Source organism: Chenopodium quinoa, unplaced genomic scaffold (assembly GCF_001683475.1).
Source record: "Chenopodium quinoa cultivar QQ74 unplaced genomic scaffold, ASM168347v1, whole genome shotgun sequence".
Taxonomy (NCBI): domain Eukaryota; kingdom Viridiplantae; phylum Streptophyta; class Magnoliopsida; order Caryophyllales; family Amaranthaceae; genus Chenopodium; species Chenopodium quinoa.
This window is the reverse complement of record NW_018742418.1, coordinates 2,933,762-2,960,147: the sequence shown is the minus strand read 5'-3', so window position 1 is coordinate 2,960,147 and position 26,386 is coordinate 2,933,762. Positions and strand designations below refer to the sequence as shown.

General features: G+C 36.6%; 3 protein-coding genes across 5 annotated transcripts; 1 reads left to right on the top strand and 2 right to left on the bottom strand.

Annotated features, from left to right (window-relative positions):
• Window positions 1-1,818: 1,818 nt before the first annotated feature.
• Window positions 1,819-5,319, top strand: LOC110709363 (inorganic phosphate transporter 2-1, chloroplastic-like). The gene is made up of 3 exons (XM_021887577.1): window positions 1,819-3,123; window positions 3,803-3,994; window positions 4,189-5,319. Exons 1-3 carry the CDS (start codon window positions 2,398-2,400, stop codon window positions 5,029-5,031), a joined length of 1,761 nt encoding a protein of 586 aa, XP_021743269.1. The 5' UTR covers window positions 1,819-2,397; the 3' UTR covers window positions 5,032-5,319.
• Window positions 3,040-11,557, bottom strand: LOC110709353 (beta-arabinofuranosyltransferase RAY1-like). Of its 2 annotated transcripts, XR_002508919.1 has the most exons (8): window positions 10,292-11,557; window positions 9,799-10,142; window positions 8,881-9,133; window positions 8,025-8,801; window positions 7,649-7,895; window positions 6,448-7,012; window positions 6,033-6,306; window positions 3,040-3,145 (listed from the first exon to the last, which is right to left on the bottom strand). XR_002508919.1 is itself a non-coding variant. In XM_021887567.1 (6 exons), exons 1-6 carry the CDS (start codon window positions 10,355-10,357, stop codon window positions 6,573-6,575), a joined length of 2,127 nt encoding a protein of 708 aa, XP_021743259.1. In that variant the 5' UTR covers window positions 10,358-11,557; the 3' UTR covers window positions 5,757-6,572. The 2 variants fall into 2 exon arrangements, 1 of the variants encoding a protein (XP_021743259.1); XM_021887567.1 differs by lacking the exon at window positions 3,040-3,145 and having other exon boundaries at window positions 5,757-7,012.
• Window positions 11,558-16,953: 5,396 nt separating this feature from the next.
• On the bottom strand, window positions 16,954-26,088 carry LOC110709341 (transcription elongation regulator 1-like). 2 transcript variants are annotated; one of them, XM_021887555.1, is made up of 12 exons: window positions 25,175-26,087; window positions 23,773-23,821; window positions 22,732-23,157; window positions 21,686-22,002; window positions 21,413-21,607; window positions 21,133-21,324; window positions 20,954-21,028; window positions 20,814-20,880; window positions 19,660-20,713; window positions 19,514-19,570; window positions 17,770-17,844; window positions 16,954-17,479 (listed from the first exon to the last, which is right to left on the bottom strand). In XM_021887555.1, the coding sequence occupies exons 1-12, from the start codon at window positions 25,532-25,534 to the stop codon at window positions 17,416-17,418; spliced, it is 2,931 nt and encodes a 976-aa protein (XP_021743247.1). In that variant the 5' UTR covers window positions 25,535-26,087; the 3' UTR covers window positions 16,954-17,415. The 2 variants fall into 2 exon arrangements, with proteins under 2 accessions (XP_021743247.1, XP_021743251.1); XM_021887559.1 differs by lacking the exon at window positions 17,770-17,844 and having other exon boundaries at window positions 25,175-26,088.
• Between the last annotated feature and the right edge of the window lie 298 nt (window positions 26,089-26,386).

The window sequence follows — 26,386 nt, the reverse complement described above, 5'->3', positions numbered from 1 at the left end:
CGACTACATACCTTGACAAAAGTGTACCACCAATAAGAAAAAAGTGGTAGGTTACAACGGTTAAATTTTATAACTTAATTGTCCACTTACCTAGTCTAATCACTTCCTCAAATAACGTGTTAAAAGAGTGTGTTACAAGTATATATTAATCAAATTTATTTATTGACTAGTAATCAATTTCGGACATGATAGATATTTCGAAAGATAAAAAGTAACTCATTATGTGAAGCATTAATCTGAAATTATCATTTTATGTGGAAGCAATAGCCGAAGCGTTACTACCTACAAATGAGAGAACCCACTAGCTATAAGTCCATTTTGCTGACCCAAATTGCCAAGGTGCATTGGTCCTTATACTTTGGTAAGGTGAATAGGTGGATCAAATGGGCCATTTTGACCAGATACCTGAACAAACTAAAATGACGGCCCAATATCATCTTCAATAAACTTGTACAGACAGTCAGAAAGGTAAAGCATTGGTTAAGACAATCGACAAATAAATGCTCCCTATGTAGTTACTTCCTCCGTTTTATTAATATTGTAATAAGAAGACTTTTACACTATTAATCAGACTTGTTTGACCACATATTATGATTTATACGTAAAGTAAAATATAATCATGTCTAATGTGGGGTCTTGTTAGATTCGTCTCGTAAAATACTTTCACAATATCACCTTTTTATAATTTTTACTTTTATATAATTATACATATTTAGCATATAAAAAGTGCTTTGTGATGTGTAATTTCATCCTTGTTGCAATATTTGTGGAATACAAGAAGTATATATCAAGTTTAAGCAAAGTTTGGTGTAATTGGTTGATGATTCCCTTTGTTTCCTTGAGGTCATCATAAGGTTGAAACCTTCCAACTGCGGTACTTGTGGGGTTTTTTTTTTACTGGTTAGGGTTTAGGTTTTTTTTTTTTTAATTATTCTTTTTTTTAATTTTTTTAACCAATAGATTATTAACATGTGTCTGTTGTGGGCCCTATTAACGGAAATCCGTTAAGTGGTGGTGAAATCAAAATTTTGTTTTTTTGGTGTTATATTCCATTTTTCATTTTTTTGTGGTGTTATAAGTTAAAAAAAAAAATCCTTGATTTTAAAATGAACAATTTTTTTTTTTGTTAAATAGTAAAATGAACAAGGTGAATGAATACAACATCGTTGGAAGTAACAAATTGTCTTTCAGCAATTAAAGATGAGGTGTTTTAGTCTAAATTTATTAAGGTTTGGTCTAAAATATTTATGGTCTAACGTGATGGTATGCTAAAACTAAACTCTAATCGTTCTTACACTTATGTATAAGAAAAAACATCATCAGAATAAATCTCATTAAATTTGTCGTGTGTTCCAAATATTCAATTTTTATTAATATACTTTTAATATTCTAAATATTTCATCTTATTAGTATTAAGTACGAGTAATGCGAAAACCAAAATAAGTTTTGGTCTAATTCAATTTTTTAATCTTTCAAGTCAAGTCAATCAGACCAACATTTCTTACCAAGTACAAGATTATCCTTATGAATATTATATTGCCAATTATACTCTTTAAAATGTCCATTTACATGTTTACTCTCATTAATATGTACAATACATGTTTTTATTTTGCATTTATTAATGTTAATTGTACTATTTAGAATAGTGTGCGAATATTTATACCCCTAAAATATTTGTTTACATGTTTTTCTTCATTAATGTAACCAAAATACTGAAAAAGCTCCCCGAATATTACTAGCTATGACGCGCATCGTGCGTGTTACCCACTCTAGTTAAAATAAAAATAAGTTTTTAAAATAAAGCGAGGAGAATAAGCAGGAGTGATTTTTTTTTTTTTTTTAATCACCCTACCCAAATCCCAAAAAATAAAATCATTAGGTGAACTACACAATTCTAGATTACTTCATTTTTCAGATTCACCATTAATTCCATCAAATCACTACAGATGTTAGATCAAAATAAGGTACTTTGACAGTTTGAAGACAAACAGTCTTCATAAAATGATAAAAACATGTAAATACTTGTTCATCAATAGATAGATAAGAGCTCTAATTTGTTAAGAATCTGATAATAGAGACCTTTTTTATTTTTTTGACAGAAGAAAGGTTGTGTGGTTATGATATTGGAAGTCTAAAGAAACACACATAAACACACACCACTCATTTCAAGCAAACACAACAAACATCCAAATTCATACTCACCATTATCCACCAAACATGACTTTAATTCCAATTTGCTTTGATGCCCACTTTCTCTCTCATCTCACAATCACCTTCAGATTCCTTGGCTAAGAGCTCAACTGAATAGTTTTGTTCTAGATTCTCATTTCTTCTCATTCACTTCTACCAACCATTTTCATTCCTCTCGCGCTATCTCTCTCTTCGGGTTGATCAGCCATGACTTCCTCCTGCCTCTTATCTGCAACCCGAAACACGGCTGCTGCTACTGCTTCCTACCTTCCTAAGCATCACTATAATTACTTAAACAAAGACAATAGAGATTGCCTTCTTTTTAAGCTTCAACTACCACCACTCAAATCAGGTTCTCATTCAATATTGAGGTTAAGGACTTCAAGATTTAACTACCCTCTTGCTTCTCTGTCTTCCTTTGCTGATGCAGGGGGCCAAGAACATGAAGAAGTTATTGCCAATCATCAACAGATTAAGGCTGATGATGAAGAGGCGGCGAAAATGGATGAGTTATCTGGAATGGCTAAGGCTTTTCACATATCATCCAGAACAGCTGTTGCTATATCAGTATGCATAGCATGTGCTGCTCTGATTTTCCCCTTGTTTATGCAGTCCCTTGGTCAAGGGATGCCGCTTAAGACTAAGGTGCTTTCATATATGACCTTGCTTTGTGGGTTCTACATGGCCTGGAACATTGGCGCGAATGATGTTGCCAATGCAATGGGGACATCTGTTGGCTCGGGTGCTCTGACGATACGACAGGCTGTTGTGACGGCTGCTGTTTTGGAGTTTTCTGGGGCGCTCTTGATGGGTACACATGTTACAAGTACAATGCAGAAGGGGATTCTTGTTGCTAATGTGTTTCAGGGGAAGGACACTTTGCTGTTTGCAGGACTTCTTTCTTCCCTTGCAGCTGCTGGGACTTGGTTACAGGTAAATTTCCGAGGTTCCTGCTCTGGTTCATCAGTATAGTTTATCATATAATAGCAATATATGAATCCGAAATAGAAGCAAGTAACAAGAATATAATTATGATTTTCTGCTCGAATTTGTAAAACATAGAAAAGGTACAAATCATATTACACAGGAACGAAGTATTGTATTAATGTGTATTCAATTTCTGGTAAAATTCTGAATGTGGCCTCTTCTTTAAAGGTCTCAAGGTCAAAAATGCAAATAATTTAAACAAAAACAGCAAAAAGATAGAACTTGAAGAATGCATAGAACTTCAAATAATCAAATTCAAGATTATTTCTATTATTAGAACAACGAATAGTATTTTCAATACCTGAGCTGTGCGAACTGTATTTTCATGAAGTTTTGAAAACTATAATAAGCATCATATTGTAATATACAAGCAGTGAAGCAGAGAAACTGTTTAAAAATTTAGTTCACACGGAATACTTCAGACGGGCCATGGCAGAGAGAGTAAACATGTCAGTGCCCCTACAGCCGACAAGCCTTACGCAGTTGCGTTTAAGGTTACCCTTAAACCACTGGATGCAACATGCAATCCTCTAGAACACAAAAGTAAGAAATGAACATGAGACTAGCATAATGCAGACATGCAGCATATGTGCTCAGGATTGACAATCTATAATGTGCTTCACAGGTGGCCTCCTATTATGGCTGGCCAGTTTCAACTACTCATTGCATAGTAGGATCCATGGTTGGGTTTGGCCTTGTCTATGGAGGAGCTAATGCAGTCTTCTGGAGCTCACTGGCAAAGGTTGCTTCTTCATGGATTTTTTCACCCGTACTAGGTGCAGCCATGTCATTTCTCGTGTACAAATGTATCCGCAGGGTATGTATTTGTTTCATGACACTTCAGCTGATGATTTCTAGATATGAGTTTCACTTTATTCATGATTATCTTTTTGGGAATTTTGCCTATAGCTTATGAGATCAAGTAAAAAAAAAGGTCATGAAATTGTTACTTGATTTAGAAACTTCAATTGATACAGAATTCAGAAGATCTAACTGGCATCCCTTTTCTAGTTTGTTTACAGTGCTGAGAATCCAGGACAGGCTGCTGCTGCATCTGCACCAATAGCAGTATTCATGGGTGTAACTGCAATATCATTTGCTGCCTTCCCTCTTAGCAAGACCCTTCCACTGGCTATAGTCCAGGCATTGGCTTGTGGAGCAGTTGGAGCAGTTATCGTTTATCGAGTGATCAACATACAGTTAGGCCACCTACTTGCCAAATCCAACTCATCAATGACAACCCAACACAAAGATGACCACCATCCTGATCATCAAGAGCAGAAGAACATTGGGCTGCTTTCTGATATTGCCGGCCCTAAAGGAACCCAACTGGAGATAGTGTATGGTGTGTTTGGATATATGCAGGTCCTCTCAGCGTGCTTCATGTCATTTGCTCATGGTGGAAATGATGTCTCTAATGCTATTGGTCCTTTAGCAGCAGCATTATCTCTACTGCAAGGAGGGGCTAGTGCAGGAGCTGCGATTCATATCCCAACAGATGTTCTTGCATGGGGAGGGTTTGGGATTGTAGCAGGTCTTACGATGTGGGGATACAGAGTGATATCAACCATTGGAAAGAAGATCACTGAACTCACACCAACAAGAGGGTTTGCCGCAGAGTTTGCAGCTGCATCGGTAGTTCTCTTTGCATCAAAGCTAGGGTTACCTATCTCAGCAACTCATACATTAGTGGGTGCTGTAATGGGAGTAGGGTTTGCCCGAGGGCTAAATAGTGTCAGAGCAGAGACAGTAAAGGAGATAGTCACTTCTTGGGCAGTGACAATTCCTGTTGGTGGAATGCTAGCAGTTTTATACACAGCAATCTTGACCAAGGGTTTATCGTTTGTGTTATGAACATGATTCAACTATAACTTAGAACATTGGTACATCAAATTAAAATCGAAAGAGTTTTGATTTTGTATGTGAGAACAGAATGTTTCTCCGACTGGTTATTTCTTATCGGAGATCGGAAGTACATTACTTCAGCATTTCTTTTATTTATGACCACAATCTCTTATATATATGTTTATCATATATGAGATGTAAATTACAGTAGTTCTAAATCTTTACCCCTGTAATTCTATAGAATGAGAATGGTATAAGTTTGTTGAGAAGACAAAAGTACACATTCATCTAGACTAATACTTTCAGGGTCAGAACACTGAATCTGTAAGAAAATTTGGGCAGGCATAAGGCTAAAGGGCAGCAATAATTGTGACATATTCAATCATAATGGTAAAGAAATTGTCATTTTCTGATTTTGTTTAAGGTTTTGTTGATATAAATAAAGATCAAGGAAACTATATATGTCAATTATATGGGAAGTTAAAAACAATGTAATCCACAAATCCAGCCTGAAGTTTCTAAGCGACTTAAGTCTTGTCTAAGCACCAAGTACTGGATTCAAACTAAGTTTCCTAAGATCAGAAGTTATAAACTGGCTTCAATCAAGTCTTCAGACATGAAACCGTGACAATGGACACAACAGGACGGGTTTACACAGTTTATTTGCGTCTAAGTTAACCAATTAAAGCTATGGCTCCAAGAATTCAATGGATTTATAAGAGGCCACTGGTAGCTTTGTAGAATATAAGATAATTCATGATTTGAATCATGTTTCTTACGGTATCTGTAATTAAACAATCACTATGTATGCAACCAATAAATTCCCAAGTATTTGCAGAGAACAACATAGATTATACTGTTTGAATACAACACATAAGCATACATCTATATCACAGAGTTCTGCCAACTTAAAGCATATGTGCAAAGCCAAGAATCTTAGTTACATAAAAATAAGCACTTTAGATTTGTGGACAGACATTGATTTCAAAGGTAATAGAGGGATAACATACCATAAAATCTTGGATGACCTATAGATGTCACTCGAGTCAGACAGCCTAGGAAGCACCCTCTAATCAGAGACATGAAAAAAGAATCATCATCCTTTCCTTATTCTCCACACTGATCAAAATCTTAAACAAAAATGGTCTTGGAAGAACACCTTTTGATACTATTTTCCTGGAAGAAGCTCCTGATAGGTTTTAGATCATGCAGACATTCAACATCTTACTTTTTTATTTTCATTTCCAAAGATGTATTATACTAGTCCCAGAAACTAAAGCAGCTCTTCAGCATGTCAGCAAAAAAAAAAAAAAAAAAAAAAAAAAAAAAGCACATCTTTAGGGAAATATGGTCAGCATGCATAGAATCCAGCAAATGCACTAATGTATCTCTTTTATATCCATTTTGGAGTGAGATTCTACTGACCTTGTGTTCTTTCTGCCAAAGCAAGGCCACACCAAGACCCAGTTTGGGAACAAACAGAACTGCACATTGTTAATCAGCTGTTCAGCTTATTTAAAATCAAGGTCAAGAGGTTTGAATTCCTACAGCTATTTTAGCACCTTCCTTCTTTGCCAGCTATGCAAACACATCCTTGAGCTGATGTCATAGTCCCATAGACCTGAATGTACCTGACGTTTTAGCTTCTTTGTCCTACCACTAATCCAATTATTATGAAGAACGTAACATCCCTTTTTTACACAAGCTGCTCGAACATTTCTTTCCTCCCACAAGCCTTGGTAAGCACCATTAGGGAAGAGGTTCCTGTCCAGAAATTGAACAGTAAGATTTGTTCTGGGTTCCCAGCATCTATTATCTCCAACACGATTTGCGCCATCTAGACCACATAGAGTGTCATAAAAACTTGGCTGCTCGGATAGGTCTGAAGTCATAGCGTGCATCACCACTTTCTCCATGGCAGCAATGGTAGGATCATCAGACCGAACAAAATAGAATCCAGAGTTCAAGCGTCTTGGTAAGTTAATAGGCACTAGAAGATGAAATTGAGATCAGAATAAGATTGAGTTTGAGTTTGACATAAATCATGTCAGACATGAATTTTGCAAGAATTTGTAAAGTCTTATTTTCTTTTATTTGTTTGACACATATAATGGGGGTATTTGGTAAAAAGTATATTGGGCCAAAAAGAGTGTATTAAATCCTGGTTAGTCACTTAACTATAAGGTGGTGTTCAAAAAGTGGATTCAAGTGAATCTACACTTTTCCGATAAGCAAACAACGGGAGCATATTGAAGAGGATATCTGATTTAAAATTGTAAATACCCATAAGCACTTTTTGGCGCCCCTTAGAATATTATATATTTACCTTATGCTACAATGTAAAGCAAATTGTACCCATATCCTTGTGTAGTTATATGTCATACTACACAAGTATACTTCCAAAAGGCAAAATACTACAGAATTCATGATCTACAGTCTACTAGTAAAATTTAGTATCTATTATCTGCTATCTACAAATCTAATCTTCTATCTGCTAATGTAAATAGTTCTTGCTCTTTTGAAGAGAGTTTTTTCAGCACTTGTATACATGCTGTGTACGCCAAAAGTCAGATGTACAAAAAAAAAAAGAAAATAAAAAATTATCATGCATTGGGACTAAGATTACCTGATACTTTGTATTCATCAGATTGTGCAACAAATACAGCAGGACCAAAAGTCTGTAGTAATGGAATTGGATTTTTGAACCAGTAAACATCAACATCACTTAAAATTACATTATATCCCAGCTTCAAAACCTGCAAAACTAATCTGGATTTTGTCTTGGTGACCTTTTGAAAGCACTTAGTCCCAAAGTGACAGTCATTGAAACTGATATTTCTTGGTGCTAACGAGTCCCTGAAAACAGGGATGCCCTGTAAAGAAAATGACAAAATCATTTTAAGACAATGGGAAAGCATCATAATATGGGACTCCTAGGTTTTTAAAGTAGAAATAAGAAATGCAAACACTCTAGCTGAGTGCCAAAGGAGAATATCTGTTACCTGTTGGATAGAGAACTCGTATGTTTCATCATCAAGGGCGCAGACAAGAAGATTATTAATCATTAAATGCCGCAATCTGCAAACCCAATTCATTAACATGTCCTTGTAGCTGTATCCAGCAACAGCAAGCACCACGGTCTTGTTTTCATCAGCTAAATTAGACAGGAGAATTTCTAAGCCATATGGAAGATGTAGGGGTACAGGACCACTCATCTTGCTCTCAACAGAGCAATTCATAATCCTAGCAGAGGAGCTAAATCCAGCAAGACAAGCGTTTAGTTTCTTTTGCATCGTAGACTGCAGGATTTGCCCCTTCCACAAGCTATTTGAGCCGTAAAGTTTAGGTGAATAAACAATATTCTGGTCTTTGTTGGTAAACATAAATTTTCCATCACACTTTACAAGCTTTGCGAAATCAGAGAAATTAGCTTGATTAGAAGATAATAGGCCATACAATTCTGCAAGTTGAAGATTACCACTGTACTCCCAGTTTGTCTTTGTATGATCAACAAAAGTGGACTCTCTATTAGATTGAATAGGTTCATGATCATCTGAATCCTGCACGTGAAAATTAGAGATAGTCCAACTTGCATCAAACACAAACCTATAGTTGGAATGATATATTTCATTAACGAACCAATGATTATGTACTCCTTTCCCATATAAGAAGGGAGGGAGAACGCCCATATGTAAAGGCAGATCCTTGTTATTCCAAGCCATAAGCATCCTCCCTCTGCAATAATCCCATTGCCATGTCTGAGCAAGAACCTCCTGCAACTGATGGAATAGAGCAAAATTTCAATCAATTTGTCTAATAGACCCATCCACATTGAATTTGTACAAGGTTCTTTGATACCTTCTGCAATGAAATGGGTATACCATCCTCTCTTAGCCATTGCCTTCCAACATTATCCAAAGAGAACGGGAAGAAATAACTTCTTTTTGAGGAGGCAATAAGGAACCAATCATGATCAAGCTCATAAACATGATTTACAGTGGAAAGAAAGTCTTGAAGGAGGATGGTTTCAGGATGAATAAGAACAGATATATCTGAAGAGGATGCCTCAGCTCTACCAACCATGGAATGGAAGAATGGAACATTTAGGAATCTACATAAAAGAACACACAAACTTTTTTGAGCTTGTTTATGTTTGGCTGCATTAGCAAGGCCAAATTTGTTTCTCAAATTATACAATTCTCACTGGAAATCAATATTAAACTATAAAAATCGTTTGTTAAGGTTAAATTATACACAGAACAGAAGCTCTAGTAGGCAACAAAAACAATCACATTCACACAACTTATGCATGTATAACTTCAGAACAATTTTTGCACATTTCCATCCAAGAATAATGTAGAAAATAAAATCTTACAAGAATTCATGATAAGATATCTACTGCTTATAAAAAAGGAATCGGCGTCTGAACAACCTAAGATTTTGATATTCAAAACAGCAAGGATCAATAGGAAATTATGAAAAAGAAAAGGGCATCAAGTAGCAACATCAAGTGCCAACATATATATTTTACACACATCCAAAAGGCCAAAACAATTAATTAATTTGAGAAGGATTCTAGCTATGTAACTCCTGATTACAGCAATTCAACCCTATAACACTCAATAAAATTTACAAGGCCAAGTATGGAAGCAACTATCATCATTGAAATAAAAAAATAATGTGACATGATCACATAAATATCTCATGCTTCTAAGAATTTTATCACAAATTATAAGGTTTGACAAAGATAAAAAGACAAGAATCATGGACACTTACGAGAAATCGATGTCGGATTCGACATAAACTCGAGAGCCAAAGGCAGAAGCAAAGGATTGAACAGATGGGTCATTGCCAAATAAAACAACATTGATGTTAGGAGATAATCCTAGCCATGATCGAACAGCAAGACCCTGCCTTTTTCCTACAGAGCCATTAAACGGGCTTGGAGCACTAAAAAGGGTTATAGTGGGATCACTCATATCAGCTGAATTTCTTGGGTACAAAAAACTGGATTTTCTGAATTCAACTTTGACAGTAGGTAAGAACTGAGTTGCATAAAATGAGAAGCAAATTAATGTAAACCCAGATAACCAAATTGACCATACCCCCAATTTCAGTGCCTACAAATGCAACCAAATACCCAGAATCAAAATAATATATTACTGCAGAAATTATATTTAAAAATACAGAATATGTAAATTCATTATCATTCCTAGGTACTTATTATGACCGCTTACCAATCGGGCCGTATAAAGTTTAAATTTTTTACCTTATTGAAGCTTAAAGATGAGAAGAAGAGAGAGAAATTCATAGTGGAGATGATTGAAGAAAGCATTGATAATATGAAAAGGGCAAGTTTTGATTAATATTAAGAGAATAATTAACGGAAAAGAAGGGAAGTGGAGAAGTAACAAACACGTTAATGGTGGACATGAGAAACAACCCACCACCAACAACGGCGACATTGAAAAATGGGAAGTAATTTGTGTAAATTCCATGTGAGCGGAGAAAGAGTTTGAATCACTTCTTCATTGCGGACTTCGTTGCTCATCAAGTTGGCCAAAGTCCATGAACTTCATAACAATGTTGACCATTTGTCGTAAAAAATAAATAAACTTTAATAATCCCAATTATGGGCGATTTACTTCTAATAAGCTCAATTAAGGTTTATTATCTAATAATCCCAACTATGCTATGTGTTTGCCTCCAATGGTCCCAACCGATCAACACCAAGTCAACGACCTATTATAACAGGTAACCATGACACGTGCCAACACGTGATTGGTCCAAAATTAAAAAAAAAAAAATTAAAATTTTTGTAAAAAAAAACAAAAAATCCCAGTCACCTTTTCCCCAGCCGTGAAACGCTAACCCCCCACCCCCTAACCTCGCCGGCCCGGTCGACCACCCCCTTTTAGCCACCGTAACCAACCGGCCAGCCAACCCCGCCCCCAAAACCACGTGCCCAACCAACCCCGACCCCAAAAATCACCTGCCCAGCCAACCTCGACCCCTAAATAACCACCTGCAGTCACACCTTCGCAACGACTTTTTAGTCGAAGGAGGTGGTGTAACGGCGGGCGTGTTCTTTGGCGATGGCTTTGAAGTAGGCGGCAAAGTCCCAGGCAGGTCGGTGACATTATCGTCATCGGAGCCTCAAATACAAAGCTTGAACAATTCGAGTTTTTGGGGTCGGGCTTGGCTAGGAGGTGGTTTTGGGGGTGGGTTAAAGGGGGTCAACCGGCAAGTTTAGGTGGTTAAGGGGGGTGGTCGGCCGAGTTCTGGCAAGGTGCTCGAATTTTTGGGATTTTTTTTTATTGTTTTTATTAATTTTTTATTTTTATTTTGGATCTATCATGTGTTGACACGTGGCTATTAAAATAAAAAATAAAAAAAAAAAAAAAAATAAAAACACTTTCAACAGGTTATCGGTCATTGGGACCATTGGAGGCAAACTAATAGCATAGTTAGGATTATTAGATCATAAACCTTAGTTGGGATAATTAAAATTAAATCACCTACAGTTGGGATTATTAAAGTATATTTTTCCTAAAAAATTCTACAGACCTCATATTTTTATTTAGGAAAATTTGTTAGAAAAAATCTTTTAAAAGGAGAAAATACAAGTTTATCTTCATGATAAATAAAATAATCGTTTATCTAGTGACATTTTTGTAAATAAATCAACAACTTTTTATTAAATGTGGGCCCACTAATGTGGATTTATCTACGAAAATGTTATGTTGACTGAGATTTTATGTTGATTTATTTATAGAAATAGCACTAGATAAACGTTTTTTGTTTATCACAAAGATCAACAGGGAATCCCTTTTTTAAAAGCATCATTTTGCGAAAAAAATCTTTTAAAAACTTTTTGGTTAAGAAAAACCACCACGTTCATTTTTTTTTTGCAAGAGGAAACTTGTTTACTTGATTACCCTCTAATTTACTTAATTACTCTCTAATTTCCTCCCATTTCTTCTGACTACCCTCTAACCCACCTAATTATTTAATAATTAAATTTTAATTATTGAGAAAAAAAAACCATCACCCCCCAAATCACCAGCTAACCACTCCCTCCTCAAATCAGACCCGCCGCCCAGATCCCCCACCCCTAGTGATCTATCGCCATCACCGGCCGACCCTTCCTTTCCCCCATATCCCCACCGGCGACCACCACCTCCCTTCGAAGCAAACAAGTAAGAGCAAATGGTGGGGCGTAGGAAGAAGAAAGAGGAGGAGTTGAAGCGGAAGATTGAGGCAATGGATTGGTGTAAGGATCAACAATTAGATTGGGATTTGGGTTAGGGTTAAGGTTTTGAAAAGGAGGTTTATGAAATTGATGGGGGGGGGGGGGTAGAATGAATTGGTGATGGTATCACTTATGTTTTGATACATGATTGTTGAATTAATTGATGGGATTAAAGGATTGTAAATTGATGAGGAAATTTCTGGGTGAGTGATTGAGGTAAATTGAGGAGAGATAATGAATTCGATTGAAATTTGGGATTTGGATTTTGGTGTGAGGAAGAAGAAAGAAAGGATGGAAAAGTGCAGGAAGATGATGGAATAGTTGAGGAAGGAGAAAGAAAGAAGACTTGAGCTAAGGAGAAAGCGAGGAGGAGATGGCGGTGATGGTCGCCGGCGGGGATAAGGGGAAAAGGGGTTTTGGGGTGTTCGATTTTTGGGGATTTCGAGGTGGCTGGGTTTTGGGATGTCGGTTTTTTGGGGGGTTCGGGGTGGCTGGGTGGTCAGTCTTAGGGGGTCAGGTGAGGAGTGATGGCCGTGGGGGTTGCAGATGGTGGTTTTTTTTTTTTTTTTAATTTTTTTTTATTTAGAAAATGGTTCTTTTAAAAGATTTTTTTTGACAAATTTTCCTTCTATTTTTTTTTTTCCCGTATTTGAAGGATTTTTATTTTTCTAAAATGGGTTATAATAATTTTTGTGTCCATATATAATTCTTAATTTCTAACTAGAAATATAAAGTCGTTATTATGTTATAAAAATCACAAAATTTCATATGTGGCCGGTTACACGGTGTGATCAGGGTTACTCGATCGGTCAGGGGTTGTGTGGCCGGGGTTACTTGGTTAGTGAGGGATTACTCGATCAGTATTTTGGTGGGTGTCTGATGCGTATCCAAAGCATCAGTATCATCATTTTATTATTTTTATTTATTTTTATTGAGTCGTCTATTAATCATGAGGTTGAGTAGTGTCAATCCTAAAGTTACGCGTGATTAATCGAATAAGAGTTGGAGTAGAATTAGTAGTTTGATAAGATATTATTTTCTAATATTATTAGAAGATAAATTTTGTTATTTAGGATTAGTATTTAGTATTTATACCTTATATATTTTATTTTATCTTTTAGTTATCCTAACGGCATGGGATGTTTGCCTATAAATATTCTTTATTTTCATTAATGAAGGGAGAGAAGTTTTGAGTTATAATTGATCAATTCGTATGAATTGTTTTAGCAAGAGAATTGCATATGATATTTTGCTGAGAAAGCTACCAATTTAGTTGTTATTTAGTCTTGGTTAGATTAAATAGCTCCATATCCTAGTTACAATTTGATCTTGCTTAGATTTAATTGTTCCATATCCTTTAGATTTAGTCCCTTTATCCCAAAATTGTGCAAAGTCTAAAACTACAATCCATCTAAGGTTGAAATTTTAGTGGAGCCCATAAAAATACGCATCAATGTCAGCTTGTCATATGATGTAGTTGGCTACACCAAAAAGCGTTGTATAATGAGTAATAATTTTTATTCTAGTTAGCAGTCATAATTAAAGAAAAACCATATAATGAATAGGGGTGTTAATGGGGCGGGTCAAGTAGTATGGTCTCGATTTGGCGGGTGGTGGGATGGGGATGAGGTACCATACCCTCTATGGGTGGTGGGCGGGGGTGGATTTTAGATTAGTACCCGCCCCATTTAGTACCACCCCATACTCGCACATCCATATTGAAAAATATATATATACTTTTATACTTTTTAAAATATATATTAAATCAAATAAAATAGTAAAAAAATATAAGAAGTAATACTTTGTGATAGACTTATAGTCTTACAATAAAGAAAAAAAAACTGCGTAATATTAACTTATTATGTATTTTTTTTAAATGAAAATTATATTATGCATTATTGTTGTTATTTGGAGGTGGGGATTATGCAGGTTTTGGGTGAAGATTAGGTGGGTGCGGATATTCAAGTGTCGAGTAAGATGGGAATGGTTTTGGAACCCGCCAGGGCGGGGATGACAATTAGTTTTGGGCCCGCCGTTGGGATAGAAATGGGGATGTGGATGAAAATATTAAGTTGGACAGGGAATAAGAAGGCCAACATCTACCCCGCCTCGCCCCATTAACATCCTTAATAATGAATAAAGAATTAATGTAGGAGACTAACCAACCTAAAGGATAACCTATTTAATTTTTTTACTTATAAAATTTGCTAAGTATAAAAAATTATTTACTTAATTATTACATTAAATTCTTAGACATAAAATGCTTCCTCTGCTTCTTTTTTACCCATTCACTTTTCAAGTTTGCCGTGCAAAAACTTGACCAATTATAGTTATTATTTTCAGTATGAAAAAATTCATAATAAGTCTATTCAAAAACACTTTAAAAACATCACATGTGACAATTTTTTGTCATATAGAAAATTGCGGATAATAAAAATTAAAAAAAGAAAAGAAAAACCCTGAAGGAGAACAGTTAATTTAACATGTGTGCATAGGCACTCATTAGAAAAATTAATGATTTTTGTTGAACTAACTAAGTGTGCAAATAAGCCCCAAGATTTAAGTCCCATGTGCAAATTAACCCCCTTATTATTAACTGTTTCAAATTTAACCCATAAACCCATAATATCTTTTGTAGTATGTGCAATCAACGCATACGTAGTACTATATGACATTTTCCGGCCACATCTAACCTGAAAATTTTAATTTAATTAGAATACAATTATAATTTTTCAATTTCATCAGAATACAACCATATATTTACCACTACATAGTACAACCCTTATATATTTAAATACGGAGAATTTTTTAAGCGTAGTATATAAACATGTAAAACGTCAGTATTTATAAACAAAACATCATTGAATACAAAACACTTTTTATTACATAAAATAAATCCCAAAAAACAAAAATCAAGATCAGTCTAACACAAATGGTTGTTTTCCGGTGGAATTTGTGCATTAAGAAAAGATTAGATAAATGTAACATATAAAACATGTAAAACATCATTATTTATAAACAAAACATCGTTGAATACAAAACACTTTTTATGACATAAATAAATCCCAAAAAAAAAAAAAATCAAGATCAATCTAACACAATTGGTTGTTTTCCGATGACTAAAGACAACCAACTACACTACACAACAACACCAAAGAGACACTTGCGAGCAAACTTTATTCGAGTCAAGTTGGAGTTTTATTCGAGCAAACTTTAGGCCCGCGATCACGCTTTGCACCCACACGAATCACCTGGCAACCTGCAACTGAACTAGTCGATCCACCAAAGAACTCATTTTTCTAAATCGAGGATGAAAAACAGACTTGTGATGGCGAATTAGATGGCCTGAAGACTTGGAACTAGAATGCAAAGTGGACAACTGAAAATTGAAATCACAAACTTTTCCCACAAACCCCTGTGAATTCATCCCTCCCATAAGACAATCAACATCAGAAAGGCCGGCAATCATGCAATCCGAACTGTTGTGCGCCACTGGAGCACCTAAGGGCTATTGCAAAATGGGAATCAGCTGAGCCTCTTTTATAGGCATTGTCTACCGCTCCTCATCACATGACACATTTAGTGAAGTAAAGGTAGAGGACCCTTCTACACTTGGCTTCACATTGTGGGAAACCTCCATCGTAATAGAGGTGATCGCCTCCTCTGAATTAAGACTACAAAATCGGAGTATACATGGACTGGGAAATGGGAGCCGACTAGAACTCTGAAGTTGACACCGCTTGTCGCTCCAATCCACAAGGGAACTTAACTGAAGTAGAAATAGAGGTCTCTGCTTCCATAGAAGTTACTACTTGGGGAACCTTTGTCTGGATAGAAGTTTTACTCGGACAAACCCGAACTGACATTAACGACATATACTTAGAATGATAGAATTGAATAACCTTGCCTTGCATAACCTGCTGCAAATTTGAGGAAGAAAGCCGAAGGGATGAACTCGAGCCATGTCGAGAAACAAACTTATGCATACAAGAGTCTTCTGACAAAAAGGTGTTGAAAACTTACAACCCTTGCCGTTACTAACCGAGTCCGAATGGAAATCACACTCCATATTAGCACTCACTGAAACCGGTGGAGAAAACTTACAATCTTTGTCTTTACTAACTGAGTTCGATTGGAAATCACACTCCATATCAGCACTCACTAAAACCGGTGGTGGGAGAATACATTCTTTGTCATCACCAACTGAATTAGGCGATAATACTGGCTCCAAAACAACAACTGAACTTAAAACACTACAATGAAAACCAGCAATCGGAGTAGCCACTTCCGCAGCACAACAATCCTCTTTGACCTGACAACTATTTACACAATCATCGGGTTGCGAAGTCAATTCAACTAATTCAACTTGGGTAACAGACTGGACCATCTTACCCTTCAACTTTTGATCGACCAAAGACTTATCCTGTAACATACCCTCAACACGGTACAATTTCGATAACACTTCTGTATTATTTGCCACATATTCCAAAATGTAACAACTCTTTGAAAAACAGATTAATACAGGGATAGGTAAGAATTCCCTTAAATAATTTTATTCTTTGTACAAGGCAAAGCAACAAGCAACCCATGCAACACACGAGCTTTAATAGTATGTTACAGTAAAGAGTATTTATGGTCAAAGTCACATGTTACCAGAAGTAAACATCGAACTGTTGGACTTTTAGGAAGACAAGTGAGATGATTTTTTATTCAGGTGTAAGTCATATACTCCACAGCACATTGCTTTAGATTGATAAATTAACATGTAGAAAATTATATCAAGTAGTGTGGGGAAACATGATACAACCTCATATCAGTTTTACAAAATTTGTAGGTACAATGAAAGAGACAAGAACGCCTAAAATCACACAAGGAATACACACCAAAAGGCACAAAAACCCTCTGAATATCTGCTTTAGCAACCCAAGAATCATCCTCAACTTCACTGCTTCGCACATATCTTTCAGCAGTAACCTTGAATTCAAGTATTCAAGTGTCTGCAAGCACCATTGGACAATGAGTTTAACCTTACATCCTGCGAGAAGGGGCCTTAAACTCATTGGAATCTGCCAAAGCTCAAAACTTTTGCGGAAAGAAGCACTTCATTTCTGATAACATCATTCAGCGCTGTGTAGGTTAGATCATCTACGACGACGGACCGGTGATCTTGATCTTGATTTGGACTTTGATCTTGACCTTCTCCCCCTGCGTAGAAATTTTAAAATTATGACAATTTGTGCAGCTTTATAATAATTGGCAGACTTTACCTTCACCTACATTAATCTGTGTTAGTAATAGTGTAATACACAGTTTTCTACTATTACATACGTATTATACTGCTGTCACCTCAAAATAAATACGTTGTAATATAATGATAAATAAAAAGCTGATCTTTTACAGTTGTTCCCCTTTCTTCTGGTTTCTGCTTTTAATTCGGTTTTGCAACACATAACTAAAAAGGACAAAAGAAGTTTAAACATCACACCAAAGCATACCTGCTATCGTCAAGAGAAGGGTAAGGAGAATGCCTGCGCTGTGAATGCTTGCTATGAGGAGACCGTGAAACTTGTCTAAAAATGAAAACATCCATTATACAGATCCCAAGAGCAATGACTTTATATATAAGACATGACGCTAATCCTTAATCACTGTAGGACTAATTAAGAACAAGCACACTTGAAATGAACATTGGCTTATTGACAAGAAACTGAACCGTCTACAGGTAAAAGGAGAAGGGTGTTTACTGTTTACTATGTCACTTGGAAGAGACTAAAAGCATGAAGTTAAGTGCCAGATTAAATAAACATAAGATGAGCCAAGACGTTACTTTCCAATGCACCCCTGGATAGCGTGCAAAGGCTACATAATCACTTTCATATAGCATTATGCCCTAACCCCAGCAAACATACATACACGCAATGCTGAGAGAGAGAGAGAGAGAGTACGGAGGCAGATTTACCCTACCCTTACAAGTCAAAGATTATAAGAGAGACCCATAAGAAAATCTAATCCCAAAAGAAAAGCAAAACTTGCAAGTACAAGCCAAAGCTACTTGTCAAGCAAAACATATCAATACTAGTTGATGTATTATAAATTGATTATTAAAAGAATATGATGGTGAGCAATGTTAAAAAAATAACTGTGTAGTCATGATGTAACATTAGCAACAGTAGCAGCAACCACAGGAGTACAGTACAACCTACAGCCACAGGTTGATAGGGTAAAAAAAAAGGTACACAAACGTACAAATAACAATTTAAGTCCTGAAAAGTGAACAAAAATATACAGGCACAAGGTATCAGTGAGAGGAAAGTGGCCAACCACTTTAGGAATTCCAAAATAAAAATTGAAATTTATGTTATACTTCTGAGTTTTATTATGATTACAGCAATATCTTGCAGAAACACTGTAGCTAGATACGGAGTACTAATCAATTAATTCATCACAACATTTTACACACTTTCAGTTTTGCTCTTAGCCAAGAAAAAGCATGTGAAGAACAAAGATTCAACAAGAACTGAAGTACAATGCAACACAATGCTAAACTTCAAGGCAGTTTAGCAGGAGTTACATTAGTCGTCAATGCACTAGGATTTTATTTTGATTTATCAAGCTTAAATTGAGCCAACCAAGATAGCATAAGCAATGAAGAACACCAACTTGTGCAAAATCAAATAATCATACATCACATTTTTATATTACACCAAATCTCGTGTCTAACAGATATGTGGACAGTATATGACAAAGCATATTAGACAAACTCCAATTATCTATTTCTACAACCACATAGCAACCCAGGTATAGACAGTTACACAAGAGTTTGAATCAAAGCTGCACTTCAGCTACAATAGTTAAACAGGAAACTGTTTCAAAATTGTATCCAGAAATAATTCCCTTTCAGATGCCAAGCAAATCTGGAATTATGCTAAAAAGAGGAAAAACAAGAAAAGAAAACGGCAGTTCCACGGAAAGATTGTTGTGAGGTACTGTATGACAGAGGTGACTTCTAATAAGGAAAAAAAATACAAAGCGGTTATTAAATTAAATCAGCAGAAAATACTTCAGAGAAAAAGCAGCCAATTATTCCATCAAAATTACTACATCCACATGCACTCTCCTTTAAATAGGAAATCAGTAGCCCAAAGGAAAATCTTATACATGTTCAACATTCAAAATGATAATAAATATAAAAAGATACATTTAAGGATATGTAAGATGTAGAAACCATTTGGTACATACCTTCGCTTAGACCTGACAGGAGAAGGAGACAAATTACGCCTTTTTGAATGAACCTTCCTGTAATATAAAACAAAATAATGTAACAAATGGGCATTGGCAAGTACCAGAGACACGGGAGAGGGATAATAGAAGGGTATTTAATCAACCTTTTAGAGTCGTTTGAGGCTTCATCATCAGAACCATCTGAAACTACTGCGCTTTCCTCATTTTTCCTACCTCTACCAACTGATGAGGAACGCCTTCGTTTGTGCCTACTTGCATCACTTGAGGACTTGTGTCTTGATTTATCACCTTTATCATCCTTTGTTCTCTCTTTTTTCTTGTCAGCGTCATCTTTACCGCTTCTCTTTTTGTCTCTCTCCCTTTCTTTTTTGCCATCCTTGTCTTCATGGTGAGGGGACCTTCTTCTGGAATCTGATTCCCTTGTTTTCTCCGCGTGTTTATCATCTTTCTCTTTCGACCTCTCTCTTGAAATATTGTAATCCTCTGTTTTATCCTTCTTTTGACGCTTTGGATCTCGTCTACCACGAGTCTCCTCCTTCTCAGCTTCCCTTTCCTTACCAACCTCTATCTCCTTATAACTGTCTTTTCCAGATGAGCTCCTCTTACTTTCATGTCTATCACGTCTTTTGGCATCTCTTTCCTGGGTATCATCTTTGGCTGACTTTCTCACATATTCTTTCTCAGTGAGAACATCTGGCCCACTTAAAGTTGTTTTGCGACCACTATCTGTTAACTTAGCAGATTCAGACTTAACTATAGGTTGTTCATCATCAACAACACCATCACCTTTCTTACCCACAGACACGAAACTTCTAGAAGAGGATTGCTGAACCTCTTTATTCAACTTAGAAGCAGGAGAATCATGGTTGCCATTACTACGATCACCTTCAGTAGCAGCCACATGTTTTCTGTAGTCTTCAAGTTCTGGCTGTCGGTGACCATTCTCTCCAGCTACTTTGTCAGACTTGGACATGCTTGAAGTCTGGTATTCATCTTCATCATCAGAGGAATAATTTGCCAGGCCTAAAACATTCCCAGCCCCAGGAGTACCAGAACTAGATTCTCCACTAACATGTCCCTCGGGTGCTTTTGCTTTTACAGGAATAAGGACCTTAGCAGAAGCCTTAAGAACTGGAACAGTTGGACGTTGTGACGATGTTTTGAGAATTGGAACATGGTTCTCAGGTCTAGCCAAAGCTGTAAGAAACAGCACCAATTCAGAGGGCCAAGATGTCAGGTAAATATTGAAATAGATGGCACCAAAAACACATGTGCATGCAATCATCATAACAATTACCGTCAGCAGCGAGATCATCTTCACTAAGTACTTTTGTGGCAATTTCATCAAAAAGCTCATCAGTCACCTATGTGCACAATGAAAAAGTCAATAAACCCACAAACATGAAAATGAAGACAACTTTCAACTCCCATAGCAACCTTCAAGAGAACTTCAGTCAAAACACGTTTTATTTCCTGATTGATGGCAGCAGTTTTCTGTACTTCTTCATAGTCCTAAGAGAAAGAAATCATTTTAAAATCAATAACATCAGCTCAAGACTAGTTAACATGATGCTGAACACTTTTAACCTGCTTAAAACAAACACAGGATAAAATACCTCATCCTCCTCTTCAGCTGACTTGGCTGAATCCATGCTTTTACTGTCTGCCTGATCACCCTTTGCTGCTGACTTATCAATAATTTCATCTTCGTTTGATTGACTTTCCTCTTTAAAGGGCTCTGGTGCCGAACTTGTAATTGTTGCTTTATTCTTAATTATTTCCTCTCTTAGCCAGTTAGGCACTGCAGCCTAACAAGAACAGAAAAGGAGCAAATATGACTATACAATTTCTCAAACAAATAACAAAATTGACCCTTGTCAGAACAAAAGAAAATGCCTTTTTAGGACGTTCAGAACTCAACGAAGCCCCATACGCATCAATGGGAAAAGCTGCAGTAGAATGAAGAGAACCTCCTACACCCAAACCAACAGGTGAAGTAATGGATGGAACCGTTGGCTGAAAGCTTGGGCCTCTTCCAAACATAGGTGCAGGCTGTCCAGGAAGTGGAGGTATACCTATAGACGGATCATGCTGCAATAATTCTAAAAAATAAGCTTATATTTAAGCAGATACTTAAGAGTATACATATAAAAATGTCAAATCAAAGACCTGTGATGCTGACGGAAATGCAGGAGTAATAGGTGGATAGGATACACCTGGTGTAACAGGAGCAGACCAGGCATGCAAAGAAGGCACAGCAGTAAAAGAATCTGTTCCTCTTACAGGACCTGATGAATCAGGATAGCCGGATTGCATCTTTGAATCACTTTCATGATTGTATCTTGGAGCAAAGCTAAGAGGTTGATCCATTGGATCCATTGCATGATTTCCATACGCAAACTGAGTATGATCCATCGGTACTGACCTACCATCAGCAGGAAGCAATGGATGTCCATGTTGCTGTCCCTGAGAGCCATCTTCCTTACCTGCCACATGTTTTGTAATCAACCAGCTGACAATATGACTTCAAATTCACACTAACATGCACTCATACTCTGCTTAAACCATCCTTTATGAGATGGGATAGAGATTTTACATTATAGCCAGAAATTTAGATATTGTTCTAAACTTGTAATGCACCTTTTAAACTACAGGCATAGCTTATTCGAGGTCCTACCACACTAAACACTAAAAAGGTAGAAACACCTCAATAGTCACATCGGTAATACAGGCAAGCATCTGACAGTTGTATGAATTATGAAATAGGTCAAATAAGACCTGCAGGAGTATCCAAGTGTAACTGTATCCTACATAACTGAATTAAATTTGGAAAGCTTATAAACAATCAGAAGAATGAACTACACTGAATAATATATTTTTTTTTTAAAAAAAGAATTAAAAGGCAGCGTTGCATTGTTCTGTAATCCCAGAGAAGTGGCATTGCATCATTAATATACGAAGAACGCCAAAACATCAAGACATCATAAAAAGGTGGTCAGTTTCTTGAACAATGTGATTCATAAACTCTGCACAAAGACCTTCAGTTCATAAAATGGTTCTAAAATGTCCTCTTCTGAGCCATTAGCTAAAAATCCAACATGTGGTTAAAGCATTAGTAGCTAGGATTTGAGTAGCCAGTCTTGTCATAGCTTTAGGCATAATCGTTCATGTGAGCTACTTCACATGAAAACACAAAACTCCAAGTTAATAATTACCTGGAACAGAAGAATAACTAGAAGGTACCTCCTGCTGATGAACAAAAGAACTTGTTGATCCTTGATGGCGAGGAAATGCAGCACTCATATCTTCACCAAGAGCTCCATCTTTAGTAGCGTATGAGAGATGCGCATCTGGGGCATATGAACTGAAGGGTGCAGGCTCCTGCTGATGAACCATCAGTGGTCTATTTAAAGGTGCACCTGATCCTTGATAATTCTGATAGCCAGATGAGGGATAGGAAGCTTGCTGAGCATCTTGATAATGAGATTCAACAGGTTGGGCATACTGGTTTGCATAGTGCGATGGCTCTTCTTGCCGTACCACTGACGTGAACTGTGCCTGTTGAGGCTGACTTTCCATTGCAGACCTGGCAGATGCCCAAGCCCTTGCCTTGGCATCCCAGTCTTCTTCATTTGCATGGGCTGTTTCATAGAAATAAGATCATTAAAGAGATTTCACCTTCCTTGGTTTTGTCTGAACTTATTTACACAATAGAAAATTTTATATGTGAGAGTGTCATAACTTGATTTTCACTGTTGCTTATTGCTGAACTTATCTGGAATTATTTAATTTAAACTTATCTGAAATCATCAAAACTTATATTGTCTTTATAGGTCAAAAGAAGTTGAACAGAACGGGACCAACGTACAAATAAACACTGCTAAAGAAGGTAAGAGCTGATATTAAGTTCATGAAAAAAAAAAAAGGAAAACATTAGAGCCTAGAGGTTGAAGGTATAGTATGTCTATCTACAATCCTAAACATGAATCCTGATAAGATAAAGTTCCCAATGAAAAGACAATGAATATGGCCAATATGGATAAATGCAATAGTGCAATACAATAGAGCTAAGTCACAAAGAATTGGACTAAGGAGAAACATAAACAACTAATTATGCCCCTTTAGTAGTAGCCAAATTCACATAAGCATATTGCAGAAGAAACATCTGACCATGCAGTAACTATCATAACCAAAGGAGACCAAAACTTCAGTAAAAAAAAAAAAAGTCATTAGGCATCAGTAACAAGATTGTTTACCTGGGTATTCCCAACCTGCATGATGGTTCCAATTTGCATTTGTCCAATCCTGTAAATGTATGAAAAAAACTTAATAACTACTGGCCACAAATAGCAATTACAAATATATATAGATCCCAGCAAGCCACAAGAAAGAAACAAAAAGTACTGTATTGGTGTATCCCCTATTCCCCTGGGGGTTGATGGGGGGGGACAATACGGATGCTATAGATTAGAAGACAGCACAGCAATATACCAATCATAAGGAGTTTAAGCATATGAAAGAAGGAGTCAAAATACACGGAGTATATCATATAAGAAAATTCAATTGGAACATCAACAAAGGCAGTAAAAGAGTTGTAATCATCACTCCAAGCCTAAAAGAAAAAGCTACATCTTCCAGTGAGAGTAAAACATGTTGGCCAGATGAAGAGGCATGCAAAACATCACTCTGTCCATTGCATAACTGAGGTGTCATCAGGCCAAATTATCAATATAGCACTAAGTTACCTTCTCGATTTTTCCTTGCTTCCAGACTAAAAAAAGCAAGAGGCTAACAGGTGCTCATGGTATTGAACCACTAAACTGATAGCTTTGTAAATAAATTCAAACCAGTTCATTATTACTACATGTCTACATGATACGGCTAAATCTTAGGTGAAAGCAAAACATATTGACCGGATGAAGAAGCATGCAAAACATTACTCTGTCCATTGCATAACTGAGGTGTCATCAGGTCAAATAATCAATATAGCACCAAGTAACCTTTTCGTCTTTTCCTTGCTTCTAGACTTAAAGAAGCAAGGGGCTAACAGGTGAGCGTGGTTCACCCTACAGTTTAACACCCTAAAATTTAACTCAATCACCATGTCCAACTATGGTAACAAGAAATCAAGCAAAATGTCCCTTACAAAAACCCCTTATCTCGATAATATATGCAGCTACAATCATCATTCATTGAGCTTAAGAATTCCAACTGCTTTCAACAAAAACTTCCCATGCCGATAAGACATGCAAAAACTTATCTCTAATCACTATCATCATATATTTCAGAGCGGAAATAAAATATTACAGGATATCATACATTCTTCACAAGTCCTTGAGCAAAGGCAACATCATTCGAGATTCAAAAATGTCAGATTTAAAACATTTACCCACAAAAACCATAGTAGCATACATAAACAATTAACCATAAAAGGAAGATAATTTACAAAATATCTATTAGAAGTCCACACAGTCCAATAAAATTACAATATTCTCATATTCCTAATAACAATTCCAATTAAAACAAAACAGCTTAGCTTAAATAATTCCAAGAAACCCTTAACAAAAAGAAAACCTACAATAAAATCAAATACACCCTAAATTAAATCAACCACAAAAAACCCTAAAAATCAAAAACCCTAGAAAAAGAAAAGGATACCTGATGCTGATAAGGAGGAGGAGGAAGAGGGGGCGCTTGAGAAGGACGAGGGGGAGGCGGCGGCGGAGGAGGGTAAGGTTGCGCAGGAAAAGGCTGGTGAGAGTGCCCCGAATACGGCGGCGGAGGAGGTGGTGGGCCCCACTGATTCTGCTGCGGCGGCGGAGGAGGGGAAGGAGAGTGAGAAGGGTGGTATTGAAATTGGCCGGAATACCAGGAGTTTGCCGGTGGAGGAGGTGGCGGCGGTTGATTGTGGTGAGGAAAATGGGGATCCGCCGCCTTTGACGGCGGCGCTTGAGGCTGTGGTGGTGGCGGAGGAGGTGGTCTCATGTAGTGGTGGTGCGGCTGTTGGTAAGACTCCATTTTTATTTTCTCTCTCCTCTATTCTTTCGTTTCTTTCTAATATATGCAATGCTATTTGATTTGAGGGAAGAAGTGTCGCGCTTGTTTGAGGAGAGGAGGATTTTTTTTTATTTTTTTTTCTCAAATAATTTTCAGCTTTTGGTCTGTTGCTCTGTATTTCCGTCGCTATCTAGTGATGATGCAATACAAGGTATTTAAAGTGAGTGCTGGATATCACCGCTTAAATTATACTACTCCAATTTCGTATAAATTGCAACAATGTGATATTTTAAAAATTGTGTTATATACTTGGGTGTACGGTGTACTCAGGGTTATTCATGTCTTTTTATGACAATTTCCCTCACTCCTTATTTCAAACATGGTATCTATCTCCCTCACTCAACAGCTAACCTTTCCCCTTTCTCTCCATCTACCTTCGCTACATTCCTGCAGCCTCCGATGTTGGGCCTCCACTGCCTATGTTGTCGTAATTACATTGCATTCAAGTTCTATCTATATCTCACAATCTCTCTATAAACCCTAGCTAATACTCTCCTGCAAATTATTTTCATGGTAAGAAACTTCCTGTATTTAATTCATATTGTTTCTCTCAAATTGTAGATCTTCTTTTAGAAGACACATATTATCCAACTATATTGGTAAAGCAATCTCCACTATACCAATATCTTATTTCTTAGAGCTAAATCAGTCACCTATGTGCTATATATCAGCAGCCAAGTAGTTCGTGTGGCTTATTTATTTATTTATTTTTATTGTGATTTGTGTGTTCTTCTTATTGTTTGAGTTTACTAAGCAACAAGCTTATAATGTATAAAACAGCAATTGGGTTAGAAGCTAGTATAGTTAGCATAG